Source organism: Rosa rugosa, chromosome 3 (genome assembly GCF_958449725.1).
Source record: "Rosa rugosa chromosome 3, drRosRugo1.1, whole genome shotgun sequence".
NCBI classification, from domain to species: Eukaryota; Viridiplantae; Streptophyta; class Magnoliopsida; order Rosales; family Rosaceae; genus Rosa; species Rosa rugosa.
Genome location: NC_084822.1, coordinates 55,650,025 through 55,672,112, shown reverse-complemented (window position 1 = coordinate 55,672,112; position 22,088 = coordinate 55,650,025). Strand labels below are relative to the sequence as shown.

Sequence of the window (22,088 nt, the reverse complement as noted above, 5' to 3'; positions counted from 1 at the left end):
GTGAGCATATTGGTGAAATTCGATAACTCTCAAAATTCATGGAAAGTTGACAAAGGGAAAGTGAAAATTTTTGAAAATCACAGTACAAATTCAAAGAGGATGGAGCAAGTTGACTATTATGGCTTTTATCCTAAGAATATGACAAGTTATTTAAAGTAAACCCTTATCTTGGCAAGATGTTCATCGAGGCAAGTAGGCAGATAAAGCCAGGATATACCTTGGTTTCAGCTGATAAGGTCAGATTTGTCTTCAGGCATCCCACACCTCACAAACTGATCATATATACTAAACTGTGTGAGCATCTACACAGCACACAGATGCTCACACACGGTGAACATGACAAAGTTTTAGTTTTCATATTTGTCCAATTGTCCATCCTTGATCAAAACCGCTCCTCAGAAAACCCTCCTCTTTTCTTTGTCTAGGTTTTTAGTTATTTACACTTTTCTGGCCTGCACCCAGCTTCGATTCCCTGCAGCTAATGCAATGAACCTCCCCGTGCCAAAGAAATGAAATAGAATAAAATGTTTAAGTAGGAAGTAAGAAATTTAGATACTCGACACTTCTGTTAGAACTTAAATTTTGCCAAATTCGGAGGAATGAGGATTTTAAGTAGTTACTGAGTCATCTCCACTAGTAGTTTTTCAAGTGCCTCACTTGTTAGAGGAATGTACAAGCAATCCTGGCCATCAGAATGCCTTCTTGTTTTGACCAACTCATGATCTTTGAATTCGGTCAAATGGGAGTTGAGCATAGGCCGGCTGCCCACGAGGAAGCGTTCGCGACAGGTTGCAAACAGATTATCAATTGGCATCCCTGAAACAACAGATATTATTGACATGGATTAGAAAAAAGGTTAAAGCTCCAAGAGTTCATATAGGGTTGTAGCTGCCTACCTTCTTCTTCAGAGTGAGACAGTTGATATTCTGCAAGAATTTTGAACACGCCCTGGGCATTGGGTGTCAAACTCTGTAAAACTATAACAGCATTTTTGGCAGTTTGGGTGGTATTGCCATGAGCTAGAATCAAGGGAAAGAACGTTCCTTCGATCTTGTATGGCGCAAAGGTAGGAACATGATACCAGCACCAGTTGAATTGAGTGTGAACCATCTTCTTGTCCCACACTATCAAATAAAAAAAGGTGTGACTAAACTTGATTACAAGCAATTTTTCAATGCAACATTTCTTTCATGCAGACATTTTATTAGATATTTGAGGCCAGCATAACTGTAGAGTCACAAGAAATGACTCTTTTTAAGCCTATCTTTATAAAGACATGCAGGCGATGCTTCGGGATATACATTAGTCACAACTCAGAAAGGAGACATTATTTCTCCAGAAGCAAAGATGCCTGAGTGAACCTCCTATTGATAAGTGTAGACCTTCCTTAGCTTAATAAACAGACCCAAAAAATGAGGTCCATAACTTTGTAAGCTAGAAACATCTAGAAATAAACATAACAAGGAAATATTAGTTCCCCAGATATGGAATTACTGAAAAAGTAGATGCCATAATAAAACTGAACAAACACAGAAACAAGAAACAGTCATAGCATGACACTACCAGCTAAAGTACTATGTAAAATATAACAAACTCTAAAGAGAGTAGACTTACAAAGAGGTGCATTCACATGGTCGATAGAGGCCACAATACGAATATTGGGACAAGAAGCAACTCTTGCAAGATACTGCTGGATTTCAGAGTCCCTTAATCCAGGCCCATCAATGTTGTGAATGATTACACATACAAGAAATTCACTTGTCCTATCCTCTGATCCATCCAAAAATGCAAGAAGATCCTCCACAGATCGAGAACTAAAGGGTTGTTGATCTTTGGACAAGCTCTTAGAAGGAGTTCTGCGTTTGATTTTCAATTGATCCCATAGAACTTCAGCTAAGGATGTCAAAACCTACAATTTCAACATCAACCAGTACATTAACAGAGATGGTAATGTTGAATTTTGCCTATCAGAACTTAGTTCTAGGAAATGGCACATGCAGAACAATCATATATTGCTCGGGAACCGTATGCCAACAGAACAGTACCTGCTTTATATTTATTGTTGGAAGATATCCATTGATAACAAACGCAGAATACTCGGTCAAGGATGTTGAAGCAAAATCTTCAAGCAAAGTCTTCTTAGATCCAAATCCATACATGAGAAGACCAAGACCACACCTAAGAACATGAAATAAGGTGAGTACAAACATGTCAACGAGTTTTGGATAACAGTAAAGTATAAACAAGGAGATAAGTATAAACAGCAACACACAAACCAGTTACAAAAGATTAAATTAAAGAGAAATACAAAAGGAAAATCTCAAAACTTTAAAACTCCAATCCATGTCAAAATGGACTCAAAACAATAAATAAACAGGGATAAAGTCCAGAAAACACTCAATGGCTAAAAGAATAGAATGCAATTCCTTGAGATTGGAAAATGTTACGCAACTGCCTACAGAATGTTGTAAAAGAACTATGATCCAAAATGTGGTAAAATCAGCAATCGAATAAGTATATCAATTAAAAAGCACTATAATTTCTAAAATGTAGCCAGAAAGATGACTAGGAATAACTTCAAGAAACAACCCTTAATGTCAGCAGACATCCAACACTGAGTTTGAGGCCAAAGACCAGGGAGGTTAATTAGCTAATGGCATCTTTGAAGGGTAGAATCCTAACTCTAGAAACCCAAAATAGTTGTTACCATCCAACATTAGATACATATCTGATGAAAATTTATGCATATACCCCCAAGTCTACACAGTTCCAATTTAAAAAAGAATAGCATTTAGCATATCAGTGATCAATGTATAAAGCAATGTCATACCTAAGATCAAAAGCCCATCTGGGGTACAACCTCTTATAACTGCTAATCAAATCCTTGATCTCTTTCTCATGTTTGGGTTCAATATTAGATACAGCTGCCCTCAGTTCCTGCCCATTTCAGAAATAGATTCCAAAAGTTTCAAACTTTAGCAAAAGCAATGAAATTTGATGAAAGATTTTGAAGGAATTGAAAGCGAGCATTACCTGTTCGTCGACGATATTGATATCGGAGAGCTTAGAGTGGGATTTCACGGCGGAGCCACCGAGCTCCTTCGCCAGAAAGTAGTTTCTAGAGAACCCAAACTCTTCGTCGTCGGCATCGTTCATCTCCATTGCCCTTCGATTTTGAGTTTGACCACAGCCCCAACGCTACTCAGAAGAATTGGTGCCCTAGTTAGTTCTGTAGGTGCTGATTTTCCCGCGGTTTTACGATCCCCGAGGGAAAAAGGGTTGGGCTGAGAATTGGGCCTTTCTGAACCGCACAGCGTGGCCCATTTTCCATTGGGCATCTTTGGTTGTTGTCGACACAAAGAAAAAGGGGTGTACAACTGTACATAACGTATTAATGACGTGACAACTGAAACTTTGTAATTATGGTAAGTTGGTAACTAATAATGGCATAACACCAGGCATTTATTAGTGACGGACGTGATAGGTACCAATAACTGTTTAAGATTCTTTCTGATTTTTGCAAAGTAGATAAAAAGGCAGTTTTTCCTAACTTTTCAACTTATTATCGTTCGAAATTTATAAATTACTTAATTACGCGATTCATTTATGATAATATTTAACGTATTAATAATTTGAATGAGACTTAAACCAACCTCTCGATTAAATTTGAAATAACCATCACAAATCATACATGAAGCCCAAAGTTTTTAAATTAAGTGACATTATGAGTTCGACATTTAGGTCTCCATTTCAAATCCTCTATATCTGTTGGATCCAAAATAAATAAAGAATAAGTTAGTAGAAGCTTAACTACCACATGTGGTTGAGTTGGTAAGAGCCTCTAAATGTGAAATCGAAACCACCACACCCAGATTTTAATCCCGCCGATACTTATTGGAGTTAAATCCAAATATATTCTTGGTGGCTAGAGAGGAATAAGCGTTCTGACATGATCCCTCGGCACAGATTAGTCTCTGCACCTAGAAATCCTTTGAGGAACTATGTAATTTCGATAAAAAAAGATAATAGAAGCTTTCATATAAGATAAATAACAAAAAGAAGAGATAAATAGAACAATGGATGGTTCCAGGTTAATCATTATAAATTAATTTGATTTATGCATCAACTGGCTATATACATTAATAGACTAATTTAAAATTACTACTAGTGATTCACGCATGTCATAATAACATTAGACGAGACATAATGAGACAACTAGGTTGAGGACAACTGACCTGCTTCTATAACTTTGTTTCGGTACTTAAATATCAAATTAAATCTATTTAATAGATCAATATTATACGGAAAATACTTGCATCCGAATTAATATGTATGTGATCATTCAAACCCTCTCTTATTTACATACAGTTAGCAATCTAAATCTATGATTTAAGTCATTTAACCATTCAAAAGTTATATCAATTATTAAATATCATATCTACAAAAATTAATCGTAAACAAAAAATTATTTATTAATTCAATTGCATTAAATCAATGAACGATTATCATAATTTTCACCGTAGCTATCCCATTATATGTATCGTAACTTTTTTATAATATCAATAAAAAAGAAAAGAGAATAAAGAAATAAAAGGAACACGGGGACCCTGCGCAGGATAGCCAAGGGCACAAGACCCTTTGTTTGATTAGCTTCCACCACAACCGAGAGCCAACACCAACAATCACGGAATCGTCTCCAGAATCACCATCTTCCTTCCTAATTCGGTAACACCTCTCTCATTATTCTACTTCCCCACCCCAAAACCCTCTTTAACTGTCTCCTAATTGCGACAGCTTACCGCTAATTACATCGGAAACCCAAATCAAAGCACGCCACTTGTGCATCCCCATACCCACAGCACGCCATCCCAACATCCTGGGCGTGGCTTCGGAGTTTCTCTGGGCCGTTGGATTTGATCTGGGTCTGTCTCTCTCTCTGATCGATCTGTGGGAAGAGGCTATGGTGGGATGAAGGAGAGAGAAAGGAATGGCTCGTGGAGGAGGAGAATGGGCAATTCATAAAGTGGTTAGAGGGAAATGGGCTTGTTCTTACAAGAAGACCACTCTCATCGTTTGCTGCATTAACATTGTCGTTGCTCTCTATGTTCTTCGCTCTCTCTACGCTTCTCTCTATATCTATTCCGACAGAGATTCACGTCTCAGTAGGATTCTCTTTTCTTTTTTTTTTATCTCAACTATTTGTTTGTTTAAAAAGTTTCGATTTTTATTTTTTTTGGGCGAAACCCAGTTGCTAATTCCATGTTTAATTAAGGGAAAAACTTTTTTTGTTTAATTAATTTGGTTCAGCTGTTGAGTACACTCCGGATCAGATTAGGAAAATGGAGGAATCAGTTCGGATTCGAAAGTCAGCCGAACCTGTAGAGCTTATTAGATTGGTAAGCAAAAAAGGATTCGAGTCTGATCTGTTTTGATTGAAGCTCTAGATGGATTTTGATGGAGGGAGTGTTTGTTATGACTTTTAGGTGAAGCAATTTAAGAAGGAGCTTTCCGCTGAGCGTTCACTGGGGTTTGAATTGCCGGAGTCTTTGAAACTGAAGCTAACCAATGAGATAATTGACGAGTTGAAGAGTCTGCCTCTCAAGGCAAATGTCAGTGAGCAAAGAGGTCAGTGCGCCCGCCCTCAATTTGAGTTTCTTTTAGCCTGCCTCGCTTTTCTTTTTGAGATTCATGCAAATTCTACTTAGTATGAACTATGCAGCACACTGCCCATCATTGAATTGAATACGAGTATGAATTTACATTTTCATATTTGTCGGGTTTTACACTCTTATATCAAACTAGATCCAAGTGTTGATGAGAAACTCATAGGAAGTGGTTGTTTTCGTATCATTTGTCATGATGGAATGAAGACCAGTGTTCTCCTGAGCACAGTCAAGATGTATTGGTGCAATAGAAATCAAAATATTCTTATCACTGTTAAATCCCTAATCATTATGCCTTTTAAGTAATTCTAATAGTATGACTTAATTTTCTACTGGGCATGCTTTCTTGTTAATTGTATCTCTTACGGAAACACATGATCATGTAGCAATAGCATCATATGGTATGCTCCCTGCTTCCAATTTCGAGTAATAGGACTAGAATCTGTTGAAAGAAAACAATTGAACTGAGGTTTATATGTAGAAACAAGCTATGGGATGGCATACCAGGTTGTCCATTTTTTTTTTTTCAGCAATAGAACTAGAAATTTAGGATGAAGGAACTGACAAGAAGTAAAATAAGGTTTATATATACAAAAAAGCTATGAGGCAGCGTATATTGAAAGGGATTTAAGGGAAGATAGTCTTTTTCATTCTTTCTGTTCTGTTGTGTTATTTTTCCTTGTTCGTGTTTTTTTTTTCCTCAAGGAACAACCTGCTGTCCTGATAGTATCATAACTTGTAATTTTTCTCCCTTTTTTATGACAACCAGATTACAATAAGGATGTGACCCAAGTGCAAAGGGTTAATTTTAAGCATACTTTGCACCTCTCTAGAACTGTATGAATGATTGTGACAGAGTAGAGCAGAAACTCCCTAAAAATGCGGCACTTTTTGCTGCCATTTTTCTGTTTTTGGTGGATGGTGGCCTGGATAATTCTTATTACAATAGGTTACGAATTACTATGTTACTCATGCCACTTGGGAATTATTTTGTTTTTTTGTCGACTTAGGAATTACTGTATTGCTGGTGCTATTTAAGAGCTTCTTATGTATTTGTGTTTTTGTAGTAGGGTTGTTTATGGTTTTTAGATGTACGCATCTTGTGTTTTACTTTTGAGTTCCATATAAGTGTAAAGGGATTCTCTCACTTGTTTAGTACACATATTCTGCTCAATAATGAAATTTTCAAACCTGGTAATCCCATATACATTCTATTCTACTTGTAAAAATTTTGACCTTTGCGTAAATATAACCTTGAAAAGTATAAACGCCCATGTTTATTATAAGATCTTTCGCAAAGCTCTTATCCACCGGTAATAATTAAAGTTGCCAAATATGACTGTAATGAGCTGAGTGATGCATGATATTGTGATTTAGTTCTGTCTGTTATTAACTCATGTCTATGGTGTTTGCTTAAACAAACAGACTTTGCTGAAAGATGGTGTAATGAAAAACTTGAACAAGCTAAACAGTTGATCCGTGAGAAAGGGACTTTAAATTCAACAACTTTGCTGGAGGAAGCAGGTATTCTGAACGTTTTGTTCTGTTTTGGGGTACTGTAATCTTATCTGTGTATGAAGCAAGTGTTTTAGTAAAATTATCAGTAGTGTTTACTATTCTGAGCTTCATTGTCTGTAGTAATGCTTGTAAAAGCTTTGGAGTCTGATAGGACACAGCTGTTGGAAGATATTGGCCTTTGGATACCTTCTGAAATTGTTAACAATGAACACGACGATAAACCTGAGGGTGAACCGGATGACTTAGGTATTTCATCAGTTCCTTTTCTTCCCCTGCCCACCCCCCGCCCCTTTTACATACATTCACAGAAGTATAGGTCATGATAATTATCTGCCAATTTTGAGATATTTGTTCCTTTTTCTGCCACAAACTTATTATAGTATTAATGTGTAATCTTTTCCTCTTGAAGATGAAGTTTTGCCCGGCAGGCCTCTTCCACCTGAATGCCACGCTGAACTTCATACAGATTATGATGGTGCTGCTGTAAGATGGGGCCTTAACCACCACAAAGACAGTGCAGCTGACTGTTGTCAGGCTTGCTTGGTTCAAGCAAAACGTGCCAAGCCAAATGAAAAGAAATGTAATGTATGGGTTTACTGTCCTGCAGAAGATGGTTGCCATTCTCCAGATATCTATGAGCATAGACTTGGAGAGTGCTGGCTGAAATTTGTAAGAATCAAACAACTTTTCATTATTATCTCCCCTGCAGATTATTTGTCATTATGTAGATTCGCTCCGGTCTAATATTTCTTGTTTCAATTAATAAAATGCAGGCAGAAACACCTAAGCTTAATTTCAAGAACAAGTATCCGGAGTCATACAGAAGGTCACACCCATCTGCACCGATTATTGTTCCTTGGGCCTCTGGCATTGTTGGTGCCGCATAAGAGCATTGTCCCACAAAAACGAAAAACTCTTGTCATTGTCAGGTGACCTGCATAGGTTTCCATGTTCTGGGAATATTGCAAAATACATGAAGTAGCTCTGCCGGAATCTGCAATCATCGTCTCCCTGTGTTTGTTATATTTTTGTTCCTTATTAATTGTTTTGTGAGAAAAAAAAAAAAAAGGAGAAATAGGGAGAATTTTTTTAGGAGACTCAAGGCCCGGGTAAAAAAGGGTATGCTCCATGCTGTTGTTGTTTCACAAGTCATTTTTTGTAACACGGATTGTCATGGTCTAGGTGCTGATAATTCAAGATAAAGAAGTCTTGGTTAGAGGCAAAGTGAGTTCTGTTAGATATGGAAAATTTTCCTGTGAATTATTAATTAATGGGAAATGTGAGTTTCTGTTTCTGAACACTTTGTAATGCTCCTTTTCTACAAGCAGATACTTAATTTCTTGTTTCTAGAGACTAGAGTATCTTTTGGTCCAAGTTTTCTTCTTTTTTTGTACTCATCGGTTGGTTTGTATCTTGAGGAAGATAATAATCCATGTAGAGGGTAGAGGCTCGTTCCTTTCTGCCTGATTCAAAGTAAGGTTGACAGTGATTACAGAACTGAAGCTGATTTGAAATTTGTTATTTTTATTATTCAGATGGATTGAATGATAAATGCTCTTAAACACTTCATTGAAAGAATTTTGGTTTAGAATGCATGAATCAAAGAACCGAGTTTGATATCCCGACTCATTTCTGCGTTAGAAACATAGAATCCGACTTCCCATCCAAAAAAGTGATTGGTCCTGTTTGTTTTGCAGAATTTCATTTTTGGGCAGAGAGCCAAAAACCAAAATGGGGCACGACCCGACCCGACCGACCGTTTTCCAAACCAAATAAACCCCGGCCCAAAAATTCCGCCTTCTTATTTGTTAACTTTATTCAGAGTCTCCCAGTCGTCGAACTTTGAGACTTGTCCGCCGAAAGCACAGAGAGATCCATATTCCGGCCCATCTATTTCACCGGTGGCAATGTCTCCAGCCCCGACAATCGAGCTCGTCGCCGTGAGATGAACCTAAATGTGAACTTGCTTCTCTTTCATCCTTTCTGTTTTACTTTTTCTTTTGTTTGAATTTCTGCCCAACTCGTTTGTAATTTGGTTGAAACCCAACTCATTTCTGCGCGCGTTAGAATCCGACTTCACCTCCTATTTGCATTTTGGGCAGACAACCAGTAATGGCACTTAGTGGACCATTATTGCCACCTCTACAAGGCACATCTTTCACACCATTGAACATTGTTTAATGGCGCTCGATCACTTTACTCGGAGTCACAAACCAACTAATATTCAATCACGAATTTTGTTGGTCACAAACCAACTCATATTCAATCAAGAATTTTGTTGGTAGGGGCGTACATACATGTTATACTCAGTTTCAACTTTCAATGAATTCATCTATTTGTTTCCCCCTTTGTTTAATCTTTAGCTGCTGGTTTAGGGAAATATAAATTTTAAATACACACCCCCAATTACTTAATACACACCCCATTCTAAATACATCACTCATTTAATTTATCATTATAATATTTTACTAAATACACAACCCAAAGTACCGAAAATACCCTTAATCTCAAAAATCATGAAATATTCTATTATTTGACTATATTAAGGCTACTATTTAGTATGATCAGTATAGGTTGACGTTTTGTAAATGCCCATATTGATTACTTGTGTTAAATATTGGGAAATCCTTACAGATTTATTACCGTTCCCTTCAAATCTTTAAACATGATAATAATAAACAAGATGAAGAACACACACCTCAACAGTGTGTTTGGATGAAGGAAAAAGAGATGATATTTAAAATGAAAATAAGCAGTTCATAACTTCTTAATATGAATTATCTCGTTTGACATTCTATACTTGGAAATTATGAATTTCTCTATGGAAAGAAATGAATGAATTGATTGTCCGAATTCTTTACTTCAATTTCCATCAAAATATGTATAATTTCGAATTTCCTTACAAAAGTTTACTTTTCTTACTTTATTAGTTTCCAAAGCAAGGTCATTTTCGTTTTCAATATTTTAACTTGTTTGAAATCTTCTTAATTTATTACACATTCTAAATTCTGAATAAATACAACCCAACAATAGAAATTGCAATTTATGGAATTCTAATTGATGGAGTGGTAGATTCCATCATTTTAAATTTCTCAAGAATTTATAATTATTTCATCTAAACACGACATAATTGAAGATTGTTGAGCGAGGTCTTAAGACTCTATGTCAATGGTCGAAATTGATATGATGAAGTGTGGAGAAGAAAGATGTATTACAGCGTCTAGGGTTTAGATGAAGAGACGTAAAAAAGAATATAGGCGTGATTCGATTTTTTTTTCTTCTAATATATAGATGTCTGTTTTGGACATTTAACCTACCTATAAAATTTGATTTGAAATATAAAATAATAGGGATGTGTATTTAAAATTTCTCTTAGGGAAAAAAATAAAAAAATAAAAAATAAATAAATAAATAAATATATATATATATATATATATAGGGTGGTGCTATTCGTACACCCTTTTTCTCTATTCACACACCCCCTCTATTTTTCTATTACTTTAATTCAATTTTCTTTTAAAAATTATCCTAACTACCCTTCCTTATAATTATGTTTCTTTTATCTTTTTTCAATTTGGCAAGTCAATCTTCCTCAAATTCTAAACCTTTATTTTCCCGTAGACACAGAAGACTTCAAAACTCTTTTTTTTTTTTTTTTTGAGAATAATAGTCAACCATTTTATTAATAATAAACATAAGAAAAATTACAACCTAAAGATGTAGAAACTACATCAAAATTTAAACTAATAAGGGAAATACTAGATACCATAAAGCAACGGAAATAAAACCGAACAAAGGTACGAAGGGATGCAATTAAGCATTTGATGACGCCCAGGACAGAGTCCGGGCGATGTAAAACGGTTCCAATAGTATGGCCGACCATACTTCCACGCATATAAACACGTCGAATAGAGGGTAACCTTCTATCAAGGTAACCGCCGGTAGTGTGACCGACCTTACCCACTCCACACAAATTAATACGTCGAGTAGAGAGCAATCTTCTACCTAGGTAGCCAAAATTCCAAATCCAGAGTATAGCAGAAAGAGGAATCCGTAAGAAGTCGCCTGGATCCCAAATACGAATCCAAAGAGAAGACAGAACCCAATCAAAGGCCCATCTTGAAAAGCCCAAACCAATAGGAGCCCAGGTCCAGAGCCATAGGTGGGCACCCAAAATCTCTCTGGGCACCCAGACCTGCCTTGTCCGCGACCCCAGCCACTGAGCCGCCGAACCTCGCCGGAGGTACCTCGTCCCGGACCTGTTCGCACTAAGCAAGGCGTTGCCGCCTGCCTCACCACCCTTGTGGCGATGCCCATTGATGACCGGAAAGCTTCGCCGGAGGTACTTCAAAACTCTTTTCGATTCCCTCTTTTCTTTTTCATCAAAAACTTCTCTAGCATAGTCATTCTATCTCTCTAATATGATGCTTTGAAGTTTAATCATGGTAGAACAAGAAACTTTAGACCCATCTTTTGAGAAAATTTTACATTTGATTTGCAATGGAGACATGAAAAAAAAAAGTGAGTTTAGTGATCATTCGAGCCCCTTTGAATCCATTATTCCTGGTAAGATTCTAACTGAAATTATTTGGTGTATTTGAATTCTTGAGCAACTATAGAACTTTACAACAACCTAATAATGATGGCCTTATGATTATAAACATGATTTGTTCTACTATATTATTTTAGTAGAACATAATTTTGTCCCCTCATGAATATTGCAACTCATTGCATTCAATATTATGTAGAGCATCTCTAAATTTTGTGTACATCATCAGCTGCAGTGTGGAAGCTTGTGGCTGAACCGCTGAAGTGGATAAAACGCTGATTCCATATTTTTTTATTTATTTGAGGACGATGCACCTGGATTAAGAGTCATAAACAAACAAGCATTGAGTTTTGTACTTTGCAAAGTATGAGGACAAACTTTACAATTTGGATTCAGTTGGGTGAAGACCTGGGAAGCATATTCTTTGTCTAATAATACAGGTCATTCCACTTAATAAACGTATTATTTTTCCTTCATTTATAGGTAAAAAAAAAAAAAAAAAAGGAGCTTCTATTCATACCTCCAAAATTGGTATTTGGATCTCCCAACTTAATGGACCTCCAACTTACTTTTACAAATAACCAATTTGCTATTTAGACCTCCCTAATTTTCCCACAATGCCCATCGTCCAATAAAATCAATAAAAGCTTCTTTTTTTTGTTACGTTCTATTTATACCTCCAAAATCGGTAGTTGAACCGCCTTTAATTTTTGAAGATTTCACAATTCTATTTTTCCCTTGATATGATTAAGCTGCACGGAAGAAGAAGAAGAAGAAGAAGAAGAAGAAAAACTCTAGTTGGTAGTCCTCTCTCTCTCTCTCCCCCTCCCCCCTCTCTCTCATCATAATTTTTCATTAAATCAATTGAATATAGAAGCAGGTTGGTATACTGCTATTTACTTCTAATTCTCAAAATCTTTAATTAAGTTTTTGAATACAAACCTTTCATGACTTAATTATCATTTACATATAGGCAAAAGAAACATTAAGTGCCCATACTGAAAGTGGTCATGGTGTTCCAAAGCTGGTCCAACATAATGCTCTTTAGCTTGGAGAGAGACACATATTTACTAATTGTTTCGAGTTAAAAAAAAAGCGCAAGGGACAACATCATAGGTGATGCACAACTTAAAATTTTGTGCATTGAAAATTATTGTTTGTAGAAGTAAGAACATACCTTTTTTTTTTTTGCCGGTTAGCTATGAGAATAACCGACATCGCGGAGGTCACATATTCAAATCTCACTGGCATCATGGAAGGGGTGGGGTGAGGTTTAAAAAAAAAAAAAACTCTTTCTTTTTTTCCTTTTTATGTCTTTATTGGTAATTTGACATGAATTGCTAAAGTCAACTATAGCTTGAAAAAAAAAAAGAGGTCAAAATACCAATATTGGAGGTATGAATAGAAGCTCCCAAAAAAAAAAATTTGATGTATTTTATAATGATGTTTGATTCATAATTGAAGAGAAATTTTAAATACACACCCCTAATCACTTAATACACATCTCTATTATTTTATATTTCAAATTAGATTTTCTAGGTAGGTTAAATGACCAAAACAGACATCTATGCATTAGAAGAAGAAAAAAATAGTCATATTTTCCTTATATTATTCTATTTATGTATAAATAGTTAGATAAACACAACAAATTTCTATACATGGCCTCTCAATTTAATACAAGAATAAAGTTAAAAACTATCTAATTTAATTTTTCCTTAAATAAATTGTAATTAGATGAGGTTAGAGACCATAATATTTAGAATTTCAAAATCAATGGCATTAAATATTTTTTAAACATATCGCTTTACTCCCATTTTTTAGTTAATTTCCTTTTTTGTTCTAAGAGTTATGATTAATCAATTTATTTTCTAATATAAAACATCACAGGTGAAAAAACTTTGTAATTGTTAATTTGTTTGGCCCCTCTAATGACAACTATTTAGTTCCGACACTATGGAGAAACTACTGGTATAGTTTTGGTTGAATGTTTAACTCATAATTTTATACTTAATTAACATGGTGTTTGGTGGATGAGAGCTCAAATAACACAAAGCCTATTTATATGCATCTATTTAAAGGGAACAATAATAAATCTTTATGGATTTCTCAATAACTAACACAAGTAATCAATATGGTCATTTACAAAATGTCAATATACTAGAATATACTAATCATATTAAATAGTAACCTTAATATAGTCAAAAAGTAGGATATTTCATGATTTTTGAGATTAAGGGTATTTTAGGTACTTTGGGTTGTGTATTTAGTAAATTATTAGAATGAGAAATTAAATGGGTGGTGTATTAAGTATGGAGTGTGTATTAAGTAATTAGGGGTGTGTATTTAAAACTTCTCATAATTGAATTGCCAAATAGAAAAAAGAAAAAAGAAAAAGAAACATATTTACAAGGGAGGGTAGTTAGGGTAATTTATAAAAAAAAAATTGAATTAAAGTAATAGAAAATTAGAAGGGGTGTGTGAATAGAGAAAAAAAGGCATGTGAATAGCACCACCCTATATATATATATATATATATGAATAGTACCCAAACTAAGCCTTTATTCTAAACTTTCATACCTGATTTTTAGAAACTTTCACATTGGTACATAGAGTTTCCAACCCGACCCAACTTGCATACACGCCGTCCATGACGGCGTTAACTATCAAGCCACGCGCTAATTTTGGATAGGTATTTGGGTCATTTCCTTACCCAACCTTATTTGTCTCCTCCACTGAAGCAGAGACACAAATCCCTTCTTTCTCCCCTCGTCGCCTCTTTCGTCTCCGATTCTTCCGCAACAGTAGAAACTCAGCCATCCAGATCTTCGTCAAATGGGCCTGCAGATTCCTACATCGGTAGCCTGATTAGCCTCACCTCTAAGTCTGAAATTCTCTACTAGGGTATCCTCTTCGACATCAATACCAAGAATTCAGCATCGGCTTGATGGTATTGCAAAGACCACGCCCTTTGGCTTTGCTGAGCTCTTGGGTCCTTTTTGTTTTTGTGAATTTCATCTGGGTTTTGCTGAGTTGTGATTGGAAAATGGATTTGAGCTACTTTCTGTGATTTGAGCCTATGTTCTTTCCCTAACCCTTAAAGATGCTTGCCGATTAGCCTTTGTCTCCTTTGCGTTTGGATTCACAGATGGCCAAATGGTAATTAGAAGCCATTGACAGGGGTAATTGGAGGAGATGGATTGACCTGTTTTTGAATCAGGCTCTGTTTCTTGCAAGAATAGCCCCACCAATTGACCTGTTAGTTGACATTGGAGGTAAAGACAGAGGAGACGGATCTACCCCTCAAAGTTTGCCGCCTAGCATGATAGTTAACGCCATCATGGACGGCATGTACGAAAGTTAGGTCGGACTGGCTAACCTGGATACCAAAATGATAGTTTCTAAAACTCAGGTATGAAAATTTAGAACGGGGCATAGTTTAGGGTTTTTTTTGTTCTTTTCCCTCCAGTTTATTATAAATTGTTGGTACCCACCAGAAGTAGAAAGCCAAAAATACACCTATAACTTGGAATGGAAATAATGCAAGAGTCTGATCACGCAAAACATGCGACAAAAGCTTCTTTTCCCCCCTTCATCCTTTTAGCACAGGTGTACAAAATCACTTCTCTATAATTCAACTCATAGGTGTCCGTTGACTTGAAAACCTCTCCCTTCCTCTCTCTCCTCCATCTTCTTCTTAATGGGTTCCAGTGAAGTCTCGCTTGAAGTTCCTCCATACGCGCGAGTACTCAAAGATGGAACAATTGAGAGACTTGCCGGAACCCAAGTTGTTCCGGCCGGGTTGGACCTTCAAACCGGAGTTTTTTCCAAAGACATAGTGATTTTCCCACAAACCGGTGTCTCAGCTAGAGTCGCTAGACTTTACCGACCCAATATCACTGGTACCGACCAAAAGCTTCCTTTGATCGTTTACTATCATGGTGGAGCTTTTTGCATAGCTTCAGCTCCCGAGCCACGTACTCTACGTCTCTACCACAACTGCCTTAACATGCTTGTTGCTGAGGCCAGAGCTATTGCTGTTTCTATTAATTACAGATTAGCCCCTGAGCATCCATTACCGATTGCCTATGAGGATTCTTGGGCAGTACTTCAATGGGTTTTTGGTGGTGAAGATCGTGACGATTGGGTTAAGGATCATGTTGAATTTGAGCGAGCAGTGTTCTTGGTGGGAGATAGTGCTGGGCCTAATATTGCACACCACTTGGCCTTGCGGGTCAAGAAGTCCGACCCATCCTTATTTCTGGGGGAAAGTTCCGATTGGCCGGGAGGTGGATAAAAGCTAAAAGGTTTTATATATTGACGGACACAAACCAAAATTAATAGAAAGCTTGATCTGTTACATTGATGATATCCGGCCACCTGGGTTTTATTCAATCATAAATAACATTATAAAAAGAATCAAGTATGGTGGTTGAGCAGATTCCGACTTCAGATTAGTACTTGAGCAGATTCATGACTTCAGATTAGTACTTGAGCAGATTCATGACTTCAGATTAGTACTGAAATGAATAAAGTTCTATTTTCTCATAGACTTAATTAGTGGTCTGTGACTCTCTGCCGTGGTCTATAGTAAAGAAAGGACCGAAATCTTCTGTTCCCATTTCCCTTAACAATGATTAAAAAATGAATATAAAGATTAAAAAATTAAACAAAAGTTTAAGATAATAATTTTTAATCTATATCAACCAATCAGTGAGGAGGGACACCTATCCCCATCTCATTTGGGGACAGAGGATTTCCTGCCGTAAAGAAACTTTCCCTTCCTAACTCAGAGAGTTTGAACCTAAAAAAGAAAGTTGTGAAACCACATCCAGATTGACCAAAACCCATGAGAAGCACGAGTGGCATGCCTGTATGCTCAAAATAGTGAAGACAAAACCTGTTTTCTGGTTAGCATAGTGAAGGAAAACTTTGCCAAAAAAAAAAAAAAATTAGTAGAATAATGACCAAAAAAAAAAAATTGCTATAGTACTACGGTAGGTCAAGTGATTCAGTGTGGCCATACATGCATGATTCACAAATGTGCAATTATTTTCTGCAATTTGCCAACAGGTGCCCTGCTCATTGCGGTAGGATGAATGCACGAACGCGCGTGGTGCCTCAGAAATTCTAAAGTGTGAATTACGTTCTAATTCACTAATCCATATAGGGATGTGTTACCTGAGCTTGGCCGGAATATAGAAAAACAATAAATAAAAAAACATAACAGTAAAAGACTGAATTTGCCACACACCAAAAGAAAAATGAAAAACTAAGGGAACTCATATAGATTGCATGCAATGGCCTAGGGTCATTTGTTCATGTCTGATACTAATTACTGTACGTAACTGATGAATTAACCCAACTAATAACAAGACTATTAAGTCCCCCTTCATATATAAACCAATGTTATACTTTAATTTTGATTATGACGACTGCTTAACAATCCTAAAACATCGATCAAGAACTCGAAAGTTTAGTAAATTTCTTCATATATACCAGTTAAACACTTCAATGGGATTTTAGGTTAAAATCAAGTTACTCGTGTCTGATATTCAATATACACTGTTATTACTCGTGTAAATTGGCATGACGATTTCAGGTCATACGTACCCAGCTCAGCTAGATTGATTTATCTGTTCCATGCATGCTTGGAAATTTCCTCCTAATTATTGGTCCATATATAACAATTTCCGACTCCGTGTCTTCAACAGATCGAGGATAATGTTTGAAAAATACAGCAATATTTTGAATAGAGGAAAAATAAGCCACGCATATTCTTGAAGCTAGAAACTATATGGATCCTCCATGGAGTTATAAACTTAATTTTATGAACTGTATATTGATTCCCAAATATCATATTTTATCTGCATGCATCACATGAACTGTTTGTCATTATTGTTCTTGTCTTTTTTATCATCAAGACTTTCACGATTGAATGGAAAGAACATTTACAGAGCAGCATCCAGATCGAGCAAGGGACCATTACTCTGATCAGTCAGGTATTCACACCAGATCCAGTTCTGCATGCAAGACCATTATCTCAATTATTCACAGCAAAATAAACACACGATTTAAGCATGCATGCAAAGACCTGCAAATAAAAAGACAAAGAAATCGTGTTTCACAAAAAGAAAAGAGACAAGAACGGAAGCAATGCGCCCCATCTTAATTGGTTGGGATGCTCAAACGTTGATGTTAACCGTACCCAGAAGAAATCTGAATGGGCTTATTTTTTCGTCCACTCAAATTGAACAAAAAAAAGAAGAAGAAATGTCAGTTTGGAGATGATATCGCGTTTGTCTAATGTATTTGTAATTCCTGATGTGTAATACATCTTTCGTTTAGGCCTTTGTTTCTCCATAACACCAAAAACAAAGAAAACGTTATCATCTACTCCATCCGGAACCATTACTTTAAAAAAAAAAAAAAAAAAAGAAGAAAGAACCATTACTATTTTTTTTTTGGCAAGTTAGGTAAAATAATTTCCATTATTAGAAACAACCAAAAGAAATTCTCTTGATCAAACTCGTGGACGAATTCCACGCATATAACCTAAAATGCATTGATAATGCATAAAAAAAATCATCAAATTTATAACATAACTTTAATCTCCAAGGTTAATTATCCCGTTCTCTATAAAAAAAAATACTGGAAAATTATATTATATGTATATAAATATGTGTTGGTTCAGGTGTGGACCGATGAAAAATGCACTAAATGTCTGTATGCTATGCATAGAGCTAGTTTTTTTTTTTCTCAGTTTGCAATGGGAACATCCACATTTGAATGATTTCTAGAGGGTAAACGGTAAACCACAACACGTTACTGTGATCAAGCTGATTACATAATTTTTAGTATCCATTCTTTTCTTTAAGTTGTGAAGTTATCAAAAAAAAAATATATATATATTTTATCTAGAGTGGAGCTCCGCTTTGAAATTAAAGTGTGAAGTTTGAGTTTTTGGTCACTTTTCGGTCGCATATCCACATCTCGACCGTTCAGTTTTTAGGTACTACTGTATAGATTATCTCTGCAAGTTTTCAACAAAATTGATGATCGTTAAGGTATCTAACTCGCTTAAACCAATTGTCACGCCCCTGATTTTTAACATAAGTAAAAATCGATATATAACCCCATAATTATACATGCGTGAACGTTCAGCCATCAATACCAAATACATGGAAAACTTTTTCCCCTTTACACAATAACATTTTGATGCCCTGAACCCACTATGTCAATATTGACCCGCCCACAGAGTCATATATTACATAAGCTTACGAATTAAATTGTCAACAACAAGATAAAAGTAAAAGCTCCTCAGAGTTTACTACATAGCGGAATGTCATAACAATGGCAACGCCAATCAAATTTGCTTCCCACTTGTTCTGCTGTCAACAAGCTACCTCAGCTTTAGCCCCGATTTTCCTACCCTGCAGGATTAACCCCTACACCGTTGGAATGGTGTACTGGGTTGTCACACAACAAAACCGGTAAGCTTTTGCAAGCCGGTATGAGTAACTCAAAACAACTCACACCAAATCACGGGATAAAAGCCCGCACAACTCACGCCAAACACGAGGAAAACCTTTCGACTCGAGAATAAGGAAAACATATCATGCTTCCCAAAACAATACTTTTTTCCCAAAAGGAAAACACAAAAGTCACACAGTGGCAAAATCATATAAATCATTAACCTAACAATTCAAATATGATAAATCGATCCAACCTGGATAAAACACATCAAAACGGTCCAACCTGGACAAACACATACGCACATCAGTCATACCTATTGTTAACCGAACAAATAGCATATGATTCTTTTAGTCCAACCTGGACAAACACATTAAATCGGTCCAACCTGGACAAAACACGTCAAATCAGTCCAACCTGGACAAAACACATCAAATCAGTCCAACCTAGACAAAACACGTTAAATCAATCCAACCTGGACAAAACACATCAATCGGTCCAACCTGAACAAACACATACATACCCAGTAATCGTAAGTAACCTACTTAGATCTATGAGGTACCATGGCAAACAGACTAGAGCTCTAACTGAATATATCGTAACCTGTCACCTCGGCCAAGGTTCAACCTTACGATATACATTGCCTGAGGAAGCAACCTGCAACCCCGGATCTTTAGGCCAACCTGACCCTCAGATCAAAATATTAAACGAGTCGCACCGGACCCCAAATGTCAAATCAAATCAAAAGGAGAAATCACAACCTGTGACTCTCAATTCCTCAAACACTTTTCAAAAAATAGAAATACCATTTCCCACCATTTGTTTTCCGAAAAGCCACAACCCAAAACAATAAAACGCACCAATTCATGCATATTGTTTTCATCAATCCACAACCCACCAAAACATGAATACATATGTGTGTGTGTGTATATATATATATATATATATATATATATATATATATCCTATAATATATATATGTACACACATAGTCATCCACTCAGAAATGCCACTAATATCATCTATAGTTCATTTTGAAAGCAAATCAAAATCAACCAATTAAATCCGTTCATAATTGAACCTTGTGAGATTACTCACCTCGAAGCTCCCGCTGCGTCTTCAATACAGAACAAAGCAGCCAAACCACAAAGCAACCGTCCAAGAATACTTCCCAAATACCTAATCACATACGGTTTCAACTTAGTAACGATTCATAAACGATTTAAGTTCGAAACCCCTGTTTTGAACTAAAATCCGCAAAGTGGCACCAATCGAGGCGAAACCACATCCGAGACCTCCCAAAGTCTCCGGAATACATCCACGATCGATACGTCCCAACCACAAGTCGATTGGACGCTCGGATCCTCACGGATCGAATAAATCAACCGGTATGAAATCGTAAAAATCATAATAATTTCATACGAACTCCAAAATATGCGTATTATATATCAAAACGCTCGTATCGACGAGTGTAATAACCTCGTTGGAGGAATAATACAACATTGTTGGAAGAATCATACGACCTCGTTGGAGGAATAATACTATCCTCGTGGAGAGGATCTCATGATCACCATGCCAGCAGACCATCTCTACATTTTCTCTTTCTCGTCCGAAAAACCATTTTTTTTTTCTCTCTCTCTCTTGCGAGACCGAAACCGAAAACAGAGCAAAGGCTCTCCGGCCCCTCTCTCCCTCCACCGGCCACCAAACGGCGTCGGACCACCTCCATTAGCTTCGCCTCGGCCTTGCGCAGCTGCCAGAGGAAGCCTTGCGCCGGGACACAGCCTCCAGCGATGGTGGGAAGCTCCGCCCAGTTTGAACTCGTTTTGGTTCCAAGCTTGATAACTCAAGCTACCGGCCACCAATCCTCACCAGACTTCTTCCATTGGCTTCATCTGGTCCTTGCGCACCTGTCTGTGGCGTCCTTGCACGGCGGCGCGGCCTGTAGCGGCGGCGGCAAACTTGGCCCGATTTGAGCTCGATTTTGAGTCAACGCCGATATCTCGAGTTCTAGACCACCAATATTCAAGATTATTGGCTTGATGAACTCGCCTTGAGTTTCTGAACAAGTCTCCTGAAGGAATCGAAGCGAAAGGAGGAAGTTTTTACGTCGGAATTCAAGCTCGCCTGATTCTGGAAATTTTCCGGCCACCAAGACTTTCGATCAAGATATCTCGAGTTGTAGAGCTTTGTTTTGAGTGATTCTTGATCCAGTGAGTTCAACTTCATGTTCTTAACAACTCTCCAGAAGGTATCGAGGCCTGAAATTGAAGTTTTTACGTCGAATTGGAGCTCGCCGGTTTCTGCAAATGTTCACCGGATTCTGGAAAAATTCCGGCGAACTCGTGTGTTCTAGGTAACTTTTCGACCACTTCCGTTCATTTTCTGATCTTGTGCTAGTTATGAAAAATGCTTAGAATGATGAGACGAAGAAGAAAAGCTTGGCCCCGACACCATTGGCGGTGGTCGGCGGCGGCTCTGCCCCTAACTCCGGCGGCCCTTTCCGGCCACCACCGGGGGTCAAAAATATGGTTTCTGTACATTTTTAGATTCCATATTTCAATACGATCATTTTGATATATTATACGCAATTTTTGGATATCGTATGATTTAGTTATGAATTTTACGATTTCGATTAATTTCGATCGCTCGATTCATGATCTGTGAAGATCGGACCGTCCGATGGACTTGTAGTTTGGATATGTTGATCGTATGACTGTCCCAGTGACCTTGTATGGTCATGGGCGAGGATCCGACCGTTGGATCTTCGTATAATTGTGAAATAGTGTTTTGGAAGGCGATTCGTGAGAATCCGACCGTCGGATTTTCATATAAATTTGTGGAGATGTTTGTAAGGACAATCCAGGAAGATCTGACCGTTGGATCAT

General features: G+C 37.0%; 3 protein-coding genes across 4 annotated transcripts; 2 read left to right on the top strand and 1 right to left on the bottom strand.

The window, feature by feature from the left end:
* Positions 1–11: 11 nt before the first annotated feature.
* On the bottom strand, positions 12–3,219 carry LOC133739252 (origin of replication complex subunit 2). Its single transcript, XM_062166998.1, has 6 exons — positions 3,034–3,219; positions 2,831–2,937; positions 2,046–2,178; positions 1,615–1,909; positions 897–1,124; positions 12–816 (listed from the first exon to the last, which is right to left on the bottom strand). Exons 1-6 carry the CDS (start codon positions 3,160–3,162, stop codon positions 617–619), a joined length of 1,092 nt encoding a protein of 363 aa, XP_062022982.1. The 5' UTR covers positions 3,163–3,219; the 3' UTR covers positions 12–616.
* Positions 3,220–4,586: 1,367 nt separating this feature from the next.
* LOC133739887 (uncharacterized) lies at positions 4,587–8,530 on the top strand. 2 transcript variants are annotated; one of them, XM_062167708.1, is made up of 8 exons: positions 4,587–4,725; positions 4,795–5,162; positions 5,308–5,396; positions 5,484–5,625; positions 7,089–7,187; positions 7,302–7,427; positions 7,591–7,850; positions 7,955–8,530. In XM_062167708.1, exons 2-8 carry the CDS (start codon positions 4,988–4,990, stop codon positions 8,066–8,068), a joined length of 1,005 nt encoding a protein of 334 aa, XP_062023692.1. In that variant the 5' UTR covers positions 4,587–4,725; positions 4,795–4,987; the 3' UTR covers positions 8,069–8,530. The 2 variants fall into 2 exon arrangements, with proteins under 2 accessions (XP_062023692.1, XP_062023691.1); XM_062167707.1 differs by having other exon boundaries at positions 4,609–5,162.
* Positions 8,531–15,394: 6,864 nt separating this feature from the next.
* Positions 15,395–16,105, top strand: LOC133735797 (probable carboxylesterase 2). The gene has a single exon (XM_062163229.1). The coding sequence runs from the start codon at positions 15,428–15,430 to the stop codon at positions 16,022–16,024; it is 597 nt and encodes a 198-aa protein (XP_062019213.1). The 5' UTR covers positions 15,395–15,427; the 3' UTR covers positions 16,025–16,105.
* Positions 16,106–22,088: the final 5,983 nt, after the last annotated feature.